Here is an 11,158-nt window from a genome sequence, read left to right as displayed (position 1 = left end):
AGGCAAATTTGAACAGGAGTCGGCCTTGCGCCGAATCAGACCAGGACCCCATCTATCTACAAGGACCGGCAGAGGTTGTGTGGGGTTTGCAGGCAGAGAAAGGTCTACCGCAACCCTGCTTACGCAGACGCCGCTGGAGGGATCGATCCACGGACCTTCTGCATGCGTTGTCTGCAACCGAGTTACACCCAGTTTGCCGTTCGGCAGAGATGAAAGGAGACAAGGCAACGTGGAAAAGAATTCTCTTGATCGACAGAACAGATTGCAATTTTGGGGGCTAAAGGGCTCGTGTCCATGTGCCTGGAGGCTCGGAAAACGAGAGGCCATCTCCCTCCCCGATTTCTGTTTGGCCACAAAAGAAGGGACCGTCTCGGCTGCTCCTGCTGCGGTCAGCATGGCCTTCCTCAGAGAGCTGGCCGGTCGGGGAATGGGCTGGCAGCTCTACTTGATGATGGTGGGAGTGATCATTTTGGGGAAGGAGTAGTATCTGCAGTCGGACGGAGGGACGAGGTCCATGACAGCCGTGTGGATGTTCTCCTTCTTGAAACCGGCTTCCACCAGGTGCTCAACCTGCGTTTCCTAAAATGCGGGAGGAAAGCGCCTTGAGAAGACCACACAAGACACGCAGTTCTAAAGAACCAGCAGTTTGAATGCACTATGAACATCCAACGCCAGAGGGTGCCAGAGAGCAGGGAATTTTAAAACGCAGTCTTCCATAGAGATTTTTTTTTCTTATAGCGATCTAATTTCTGACTTATAGCAGGGGGGTTTCCTTGTGACTGGATCCACTCACACTTGAGAGTAGAGATGGGAAGGGCTGGGGAAAATTGGGGGGGACCCAGGTTTTTTTCCCCAAACCCGGAAATAATTGGGGGGGGGGGAAGAGAGAACCAAAGCAGTTTTTTCCCAGAAAAAAATGGGTGTGTGTGTGGAATATTCAAACAATATCAAACTGATTTTGGTGTGTGTTTTTTTCATTTTTTTCTGGAAAAAAACTGGTTCCCCCCCCCCAATTTTTCCTGGTTTTTCCCAGGCCTTCCTATCTCTAGTCAAGAGTTCCACAGCAAGCGTTATTGAAAACTGGTACCACGAGGACATGCTTCTGCAGTGGTTTATGACAGCAAATGAAAACCCTCTCACCAAATCGATAAGGTTGTTGAATAACGAAAGGAGTAGGAAAAGCGAATTCATTAAGACACGAATCTTCCCCCCGCCACAGTCCTCAAACTTGTAGCCTGGCAAGTTTGCCCAAGTTATTGGCGTTGCTGGCACCCGTCAGTCTTGACAGACAATGGCGTGCGCTTCCAGGGGTGAAGTCAAACCGCTGATTTACTCCTGACCCTTTTCTTCTGGAGATATCCCGCAAGGCAGTGGAGAGGTTTAGGATCGGAGTTTTCCTTCTCTCAGAAGGGCTACCTTCCCAGGTAGTCAAAACAAAAAAAAAATTCCTTCCAGTAGCACCTTAAAGACCAACTAAGTTAGTTCTTGGAATGAGCTTTCGTGTGCATGCACACTTCTTCAGATACACATGCACACGAAAGCTCATACCAAGAACTAACTAATTTTTTTGTTTTGACTATGGCAGACCAACACAGCTACCTATCTGTAACTTCCCAGGTAGCTGAGCCCCACTTAGTAATCTCTTCTTCATCCCTCATCTTCCCAGAATCCATGGAAGAGGAATGGTGGCGAGAGCTGTTTAAATCTGTCGGGTGGGTCTACTTGCGAGAGCCAGACTAGAACCCACCCGGAAACAGAAGTCTTGTTCCCTGGCCTCCACCCGCCTGCAATGCCCTCCCTCGCCCTCACCTGAAACATCTTCTCGATGTCGGAATACTTGTTCTTGAGGAGGTCTCCCCAAGAGGTCAGGTTGCAGTAGGTGAGGACCCCTCCGGGCTTCAGGAGGCGGTAAGCGTGGCCCTGCAGGAGAGGGGGGAGGGATGGGAGTTATGGCAGACTTTGTGGGGCTCTTCCCCCCCCCCCCAGGACACCTTGCTGGGGATTTTTGTCCTGGAAAGGTTGGGGGTCCCTGCTGGTTGCATCCCTGTATCTGAAGTTAGGAATGTTATAAGAAAAAAAGCCCTGCTCCTTTTCCCTTATGGGGTACCCAAGAGCCTATACAGAGTCCTTTTGTGGGTTCTCTGTTAGTTAAAAGACCCCTGACCATTAGGTCCAGTCGTGACCGACTCTGGGGTTGTGGCGCTCATCTTACTTTATTGGCCGAGGGAGACGGCGTACAGCTTCCGGGTCATGTGGCCAGCAGGACTAAGCCGCTTCTGGCGAACCAGAGCAGCGCACGGAAATGCCGTTTACCTTCCTGCCGGAGCGGTACCTATTTATCTACTTGCACTTTGATGTGCTTTCGAACTGCTAGGTGGGCAGGAGCAGGGACCGAGCAACGGGAGCTCACCCCATCGCGGGGATTCGAACCGCCGACCTTCTGATCGGCAGGTCCTATGCTCTGTGGTTTAACCCACAGCACCACCCGCGTCCCTTAACCGCGTCTGTTGGTAGGAGAAAATAAAAGAGGCAAACCAGAGCATATTGAGAAGCAAAGCAGCTAGTAAGCCTGATCTTTTATTAAAGCTGTTGCAACAGGGAATGATTTAAGACTTTCGAAAAGAAAGAAGGACAATAAACGAAAAACAGATTAAAACTCGCATCACATGGTTTCAGCCAGTGCCGGATTTACGTATAAGCTAAACAAGCTATAGCTTAGGGCCCCACTCTCTTGGAGACCCCCCCAAATATACTTCTTCTTAATTGTATTTCAGTTCAGCAATTACTTGGATAAAATACGTATTTTGTTATGTGCAAATGGCTTTAGATACCTACAGCGGTGCCGCGCAAGACGAACGCCTCGCAAGACGAAAAACCCGCTAGACGAAAGGGTTTTCCGTTTTTCGATGCGCTTCTCAAGACGAATTTCCCTATGGGCTTGCTTCGCAAGATGAAAACCTCTTGTGAGTCTTGCGATTTTTTTCACTTCCCCCCCTTTTTCTAAGCCGCTAATAGCCTTTTAGCCGCTAAGCTGCTAAGCCTTTAATAGCCGCTAAGCCGCTAATAGCGCTAATCCGCTAAGCTGCTTCGCAAGACGAAAAAGCCGCTAGACGAAGAGACTTGCGGAACGGATTATTTTCGTCTTGCGAGGCACCACTGTATCAGGTCCATAAATTACCATATAGCATGTATTCAACACAAAAAAAGAGTGACAATTTGTTGTTGACAAAGGACAGCTGGGCGTATAAAGGGCCCCATTATCTTCAGGAGCTTGGGGCCTCGTCAAACCTAAATCCGGCCCTGATTTCAGCCTATATTCGCAGCTGGCATGCTGAATTCCTGGATTTCAAAACTGACCGCCCTGCCATCACCGGCGACAAAGGGAAAGCCACGGTGCCTGTTGCTACCTTCCCAGGAACTGCCAGTGAGCGCTCAAAAAATACTCTTGGTCATTCCTGCCCTGAAGGGCTTGCTTTTGGGTTTGCGATATTTCTTTAGGAAGCCGCCTCGCTTTTTGCGATGCCGCCATGCCTTACCTTGATGAAACTGAACTGGTGAGTGTGCCAGGTTTCTGCTGAGAGAGGGTAGGTGTCGTAGAGGATTCCTGGAGGTTGCAGGAAAGAAACAGGAAATAATAATAATAATAATATTATAATTTTTATTTATACCCCGCCCTCCCCAGCCAAGGCCGGGCTCAGGACGGCTTACAAGCAATAATAAAAACAAGTTGAATGATTACAACTTAAAAACAAAATTAAAATACAACATTAAAATAATGAAACATTAAACTGTAGCCTCATCGCAGGAGGAGAAGGAAAAGAAAAAAGAAAGAGAGGGAGGGTATCAAATTGGCTCCAAGCCAAAGGCCAGGCGGAACAACCCTGTCTTACAGGCCCTGCGGAAAGAAATCAGATCCCGCAGGGCCCTGGTCTCATGAGGCAGAGCGTTCCACCAGGCCGGGGCCAGTGTTGAAAAGGCCCTGGCTCTGGTTGAAGCTAATCTAACATCCTTAGGGCCCAGGACCTCTAGGGTGTTGCTATATATGGACCTTGAGGTCCTCCGTGGGGCATACCGGGAGAGGCGGTCCCATAGGTACGAGGGTCCTAGGCCGTGAAGGGCTTTAAAGGTCAAAAGCAGCACCTTAAATCTGTTCCTGTACTCCACCGGGAGCCAGTGCAGCTGGAAAAGCACTGGGTGAATATGCTCCCATGGCAGAGACCCCGTGAGGAGCCTCGCTGCAGCATTCTGCACCCGCTGGAGTTTCTGGGACAGCTTCAAGGGCAGCCCCGTGTAGAGCGAATTACAGTAGTCAAGCCTGGAGGTGACTGTTGCATGGATCACTGTGGCCAGGTCAGGGCGGGAAAGGTAGAAGAGGTTACTTTGCCAACTTAGGAGTCTCCCACAAAAGGTGGACTTCTTTATTCCAGAGGTGGGGAAACATCTGGCGCCCGGACGATGCTGAGCTACAGCACCCATCAGCCAAAACAAGCATGGCCAATGGCAAGGGAGGATGGGAGTTCATAAAAATCATTGGAGGGAAGGGATGATTTTTTAAAACTGGGATAATGTTGTTCTTGTTGTTTATACCCCACTCATCTGGCTGGGTTTCCCCAGCCATTCTGGGCAGCTCCCAACAGAATATTAAAAATACAATAAAACATCAAACATTAAAAACTTCCCTGAACAGGGCTGCCTTCATATGTCTTATAAAAGTCAGGTAGTTGTTTATTTCCTTGACATCTGGTGGGAGGGCGTTCCACAGGGTGGGCGCCACCACCGAGAAGGCCCTCTGCCTGGTTCCCTGTAACCTCATGTTTCGCAATGAGAGAACTGCCAGAAGGCCCTTGGAGCTGGACCTCAGTGTCGGACGGTGGGGGCGGAGATGCTTCTTCAGGTATACTGGGCCGTTTAGGGCTTTCAAGGTCAGCACCAACACTTTGAATTGTGCTTGGAAACGTCCTGGGAGCCAATGCAGGGGTTTCAGGACTGGTGTTATACAGTCCTGGAGGCCGCTCCCAGTCACCAGTCTAGCTGCCGCATTCTGGATTAGTTGTAGTTTCCGGGTCACCTTCAAAGGCAGCCCCACGGAGAGCGCATTGCAGTAGTCCAAGCGGGAGATAACCAGAGCATGCACCACTCTGGCAAGACAGTCCGCGGGCAGGGAGGGTCTCATCCTGCGTACCAGATGGAGTTGGTAGACAGCTGCCCTGGATACAGAATTGACCTGCGCCTCCATGGACAGCCGTGAGTCCAAAATGACTCCCAGGCTGAGCACCTGGTCCTTCAGGGGCACAGTCACCCCATTCAGGACCAGGGAGTCCTCCATACCTACCTGCCCCCCCAAAACTGTACAGCAAATACAACAGGAACTGGGAACTGGGTGTGAATGAATGGGTACACAGTAAGAAAAGAATTGTGAGGGTTTTATTTTAATATATGATCACAGCAGAGAGACTCTTGTTCAGAAGACAGATAGACTTAAAGGTAAAGGTAAAGGTACCCCTGCCCGTACGGGCCAGTCTTGACAGACTCTGGGGTTGTGCGCCCATCTCACTTAAGAGGCCAGGGGCCAGCGCTGTCTGGAGACACTTCCGGGTCACATGGCCAGTGTGATATCGCTGCTCTGGCGAGCCAGAGCCGCACACGGAAACGCCGTTTACCTTCCCGCTGGTAAGCGGTCCCTATTTATCTACTTGCACCCGGAGGTGCTTTCGAACTGCTAGGTTGGCAGGCGCTGGGTCCGAGCAGCGGGAGCGCACCCCGCAGCAGGGATTCGAACCGCCGACCTTTCGATCAGCAAGTCCTAGGCGCTGAGGCTTTAACCCACAGCGCCACCTGTGTCCCAACAGCATTTACATAGCATTCCATTGAATTCAAAATTCAAAAGCATTTACATAGCTTCCATTGATGGCCTTTCCCCTCCATGAATTTGTCTAATCCCCTTTTAAAGCCATCCAAGTTGGCCGTGATTGCCTACTGTGGCAGGGAGTTCCACAGTTTGCGCGGGGCGAAGAAGGGCTTTATTTGACCCATCCTGAATCTCCCAGCTTCTTCAGCTTAATTGGCCACCCACCAGTTGTGGGGTCATGAGAGAAAGGGGGGAAACCTTTTTATCTCTTGCTTACCGTTGAAATGTTCTTCGGGCAAGGTGGGGACGACGTCCTCCCATAACCCCTTCAAGGGAACAACCTTGGGAGCAGAGCAGAGGAGAGGAGGTTAATGACTGACCACTCAACTGACTCAGCAGCTGGGAATCGGCTCAAAAACATTTGCTCAAATCCTCTCGGTTTGCAGTTTAACCTGGTTTGGTTCTTTGGGCCAGAGAGGGGCTGTTGGAGAGCAAAGAAGACTCAAAAGAAGAAATAAAATTGAATCAGGAAAACATTCTTAAAATTTGTACCTTGGTTTTCGAACAGCTTACCATATTTTTTGCTCTGTAAGACTCACTTTTCCCCTCCTAAAAAGTAAGGGGAAATGTGTGTGCGTCTTATGGAGCGAATGCAGGCAGCACAGCTATCCCAGAAGCCAGAACAGCAAGAGGGATTGCCGCTTTCGCTGCGCAGCAATCCCTCTTGCTGTTTTGACTTCTGAGATTCAGAATATATTTTTTTTCTTGTTTTCCTCCTCCAAAAACCAGGTGCGTCTTGTGGTCTGGTGCGTCTTATAGAGCGAAAAATACGGTAGTTCCTGAACGTTTTGGCTCCCGAACGCCACAAACCAAGAAGTGACTTGGTTTGTGAACTATATTTTGGAAGCCGAATGTCAGATTGGCTGCAGGAGCTTCCTGCAGCCAATCGGAAACCGCGCTTGGGTTTCTGAACATTTTGGACTTCCGGAAAGGATTCTGTTCGATTTCCAAGCTACGGCAGTACTGCCGTTAATCTGCAGATTCGATCACAGGCCTCTTGGTAGGAGGTGTGCCGGCCCCTCCCGGAATTGCGTCTACATTGCAAACTTTAAACTGCTCCGTCTTTTGCAGGTCAGGCTTTTGCTGCCAACATTTTTAAAGGTAAAGGTAAAGGTACCCCTGCCCGTACGGGCCAGTCTTGCCAGACTCTGGGGTTGTGCGCCCATCTCACTCAAGAGGCCAGGGGCCAGCGCTGTCCGAAGACACTTCCGGGTCACGTGGCCAGCGTGACATCGCTGCTCTGGCGAGCCAGAGCTGCACACGGAAACGCTGTTTACCTTCCCGCTAGAAAGCGGTCCCTATTTATCTACTTGCACCCGAGGGTGCTTTCGAACTGCTAGGTTGGCAGGCGCTGGGACCGAGCAACGGGAGCGCACCCCGCCGCGGGGATTCGAACCGCCGACCTTTCGATCGGCAAGCCCTAGGCGCTGAGGCTTTTACCCACAGCGCCACCCGCGTCCCAACATTTTTAGGTGTACACAATTATTACCCATATTCAATAAACATTCAATAAACATTTTAAGGATGTTAAAATGAGTGTTTCAAGTTGTAAAACAGAAAATGTTCTGTTTTACAACTTAAAACATTCATTTTAACATCCTTAAAACGTTTATTGAATATATGGGTAATTATTGTGTACACCTGAAAATATATACCGTATTTTTTGCTCTATAAGACTCACTTTTCCCCTCCTAAAAAGTAAGGGGAAATGTGTGTGCATCTTATGGAGCGAATGCAGGCTGCACAGCTATCCCAGAAGCCAGAACAGCAAGAGGGATTGCTGCTTTCACTGCGCAGCGATCCCTCTTGCTGTTCTGGCTCCTGAGATTCATAATATATTTCTTCTTGTTTTCCTTCCTCCAAAAACTAGGTGCGTCTTGTGGTCTGGTGTGACTTATAGAGCGCAAAATATGCTATATAGAGAGAGAGAGAGAGAGAGAGAGAGAGAGAGAGAGAGTGTATGTGTAGATATGCATAGGTGTATAGGTGTGTGTGTGTGTATACACACACACACCCCTCTATAACCTGATTCAGCCTTAGGGCTCTTCTGACGTACCTTGTGAGGCTGTGTTTTCGCCCACTCCTTCAGCCGCTGGAAGACACCCTCGTTGCACTCGATGATCCAGTGCTCCTCAATGTTGAACTCCTCAATTTTGGTGGCGGCGATCGCCATGCCGAAACCCACCTCCAGCACTCGGCCCCCTGAGTGGGACACACAAGAGCAAGGAGGTCCGATCAGCGGCCGTGACTCTTTGAGCGGACCAAGGAGACGGATCGAGGGTTAAATCTGCAGAGGGACATTTAAAACTCCTATCCCACAAGTGTGGGAGAAACAGAATAAATGAATGGGCTGCAAAGCCTTTTCAGCAGAGTTAAAGGCTCTTACATTTTGCAGCCTGCACGGTGGCACTGTGGGTTAAACCACAGAGCCTAGGACTTGCCGGTCAGAAGGTCGGTGGTTCGAATCCCCGCGATGACGGGGTGAGCTCCCGTTGCTCGGTCCCTGCTCCTGCCAACCTAGCAGTTCGAAAGCACCTCAAAGTGCAAGTAGATAAATAGGTACCGCTCCGGGGGGAAGGTAAACGGCGTTTCCATGCACTGCTCTGGTTCGCCAGAAGCGGCTTAGTCCTGCTGGCCACATGACCTGGAAGCTGTACGCCGGCTCCCTCGGCCAGTAAAGCGAGATGAGCGCCGCAACCCGAGTTGGCCACGACTGGACCTAATGGTCAGGGGTCCCTTTACCTTTACAAAGCACAGGAATAAGGCAATTGTGGCTTTCAATGCCTATTCTTTTGGGGTCCGCTGACCCCCTTCCACCTCTTCCCCCCCCTTGCATAGAATGAAGCACACGTTGTTTTACGATAAACAAACCCAGCCAGATGTGCGGGGTATAAATAATAAAGTTGTTGTTGTTGCTAAACAAAAATTTTACTTACAATTCAATGCAGGCAGCAAGTGCAGTACGAGGAAGAAAACGTGTCGGGGACGAAATTCAAAAGTTGGCTTCTAAATTGGCTGCCCCCCCAAAAAAACACATGCCTGATCAGTCTGGAAGCAGAAGCCAATTTGAATAAAATATTGGGGAGGCCTAGGTAAGACCTGCCCCACATAACCAATCACAAGATGCGGAGCACGGACACCATTTAAATGGCATTGCCTATCAACTGGGGGTGGGGGCATGCCTGCCTTAAATATTGCCAGAGGCAAAAGTATGTAGAACAAGCTTGTGTGTTGGCCTTCAGGCTAAATACGAGAAGGCCAGAGTTCACTGCTGTAAGAATAATCTAGATTTTTTTTTTGCTCTATCCAAGAGAATCTTTCTTCCCCTAGGCCAGGGGTCTGCAACCCGTGGCTCTGGAGCCGCATGTGGCTCTTTTACCCCTTTGCCGCGGCTCCGGGGCGGATACTAGCGAGGGGAGGAGGCGCATTGTGCGCCCCGACACTCCCCACTGTGGCGGGTGCTGTACTGACTGTGACGTCGCATGGGGGCGGTGCGTGCGTTAGTCACGCACCTTCCCGACGTCACCTTCCCGCCCGCCCGTCTGCTATATTGTAAGGGGCATGTACGCTGGTCACTGCATTGAAGGGGAGTGAAGAATACACACACACAATAAGGTAACTTGTTAATTTAACGTTTATTTCTATGAGGAGGAGTAATTCTGAGGGGTCAAACAAAGAAATAATAAAAAAGTGACAAAAAAGTTATTTTAATAATGACGAGTTTTGCGGCTCCCAGTTTTTTTTTATATTCGGAAACGGGTTCAAGTGGCTCTTTTTGTCTTAAAGGTTGCAGACCCCTGGACTAGGCTTATATCCCAAGTCTCAGCTTGCAGCTGTCGGGAAAAGCCCGGCCCCTGAATCGAACCCGCAGACAAGCGTTTATTTCAAAAGGGGAGATAGTTTGCAGTGTGGCTATTCTTAACTCTGCTGCAACACAAGGAGGTCTCAGGCAGGAAGACCTGGGGTGAGGGGCGGAAAAAGGTTAAAGCACATTCCTTCACTGCTGTGCCCGCGTCCAACAATCCCTGGAATGTTAGCTAAAGGGTGCTGGAAGTTGTAGCTCAAAACCACTAGAATGCCTGTATTACGCAAATCCACTTGGAAAAAAACACGTAAAGGTAATAGGCTGTATGTTAACAATTGTAAAGTCATTTACTAGAAGCTACTTCTCAAAATTATAGGGAGGCGGGTGGCGCTGTGGGTTAAACCACAGAGCCTAGGACTTGCCGATCAGAAGGTCGGCGGTTCGAATCCCGCAATGACGGGGTGAGCTCCCGTTGCTCGGTCCCTGCTCCTGCCAACCTAGCAGTTCGAAAGCACGTCAAGTGCAAGTAGATAAATAGGTACCACTCCAGCGGGAAGGTAAACAGTGTTTCCGTGCACTGCTCTGGTTCGCCGGAAGCGGCTTAGTCCTGCTGGCCACATGACCCGGAAGCTGTACGCCAGCTCCTTCGGCCAGTAAAGCGAGATGAGCGCCGCAACCCCAGAGTCGGCCACAACTGGACCTAACGGTCAGGGGTCCCTTTACCTTACTTCTCAAAATTAGATGCAGCTTCTCATAACGTCAAAGTTAGCATTGTGACATAATATATTAAAATGTAGCTTATTCAGTTAACCACCAAGTCCAGTATGTACAAAATTTCTTCATCTTCTCTTGTATTTTTCTATCTGACGTATCCCTTAGAAGAGTACCATGAAATAGTCTTGTAAGTGTCAAATGAAGATGATAAGGTTGGTAGATTTAAGAAAGTAGCACTGGTAGAGGCACAGGTAGACAAGAGAAGGATTCCTGCATATTCCCCTGTTTCGCCCCAAGGGGCTTCATCAGCTGTGTGTGGTTCTAAATCATATAAACACAGACACCTTTTATGCTTCTTTGGGAGTTGTAGCACTGCAGGGCAAACTATAGTTCCCGGGGTTTTTCTTTTCCCCTCGGGTGGGAGCTGAATGTGCTTTAGAGTGCAGCCAGAGAGGGAATCCGTTGCCACCAACGCTAGCCCTACTCGGAGGAGACCCACTGAAATGAATGGGACTGACTAACTTTGGAGCATTCCTTCCAATGGGTGCTATGCTGGGGCAGAGGTTATAGCAGGGTACAACCCAGAGTCTTTCAGACAAGGAGTAGCTTAGGATAGGCTGGCAACGTCGAACCAGAGAGGGAACGTCAGGACAGCCTGGTTGCAGGATCAAGCCAAAGGGAGCCCCCATCCAATTCTCACGAGGGGCCACAAGCTCAAGAACAACTCTCCC

At 49.7% G+C, this 11,158-nt stretch overlaps 1 protein-coding gene across 2 annotated transcripts in view; it reads right to left on the bottom strand.

Moving 5' to 3' along the window:
- Nucleotides 1–229: 229 nt before the first annotated feature.
- GAMT (guanidinoacetate N-methyltransferase) overlaps nucleotides 230–11,158 on the bottom strand; it is a 230,483-nt gene continuing 219,554 nt past the window's right edge. For both annotated transcript variants that reach the window (XM_081895817.1, XM_081895818.1), the window contains exons 3-7: nucleotides 7,965–8,110; nucleotides 6,126–6,189; nucleotides 3,537–3,604; nucleotides 1,810–1,920; nucleotides 230–579 (exon numbers count right to left, since the gene is read on the bottom strand). In XM_081895817.1, the coding sequence (XP_081751943.1) occupies nucleotides 442–579; nucleotides 1,810–1,920; nucleotides 3,537–3,604; nucleotides 6,126–6,189; nucleotides 7,965–8,110 (527 nt within the window). In that variant the 3' untranslated portion in view covers nucleotides 230–441. The remainder of the gene's footprint in view (nucleotides 580–1,809; nucleotides 1,921–3,536; nucleotides 3,605–6,125; nucleotides 6,190–7,964; nucleotides 8,111–11,158) is intronic.

The sequence above is a fragment of the Podarcis melisellensis genome (assembly GCF_964234715.1).
Source record: "Podarcis melisellensis genome assembly, chromosome: 18".
NCBI classification, from domain to species: domain Eukaryota; kingdom Metazoa; phylum Chordata; class Lepidosauria; order Squamata; family Lacertidae; genus Podarcis; species Podarcis melisellensis.
Note: the sequence above shows the minus strand (reverse complement) of the source record. Positions and strands in the feature narration are given on the sequence as shown.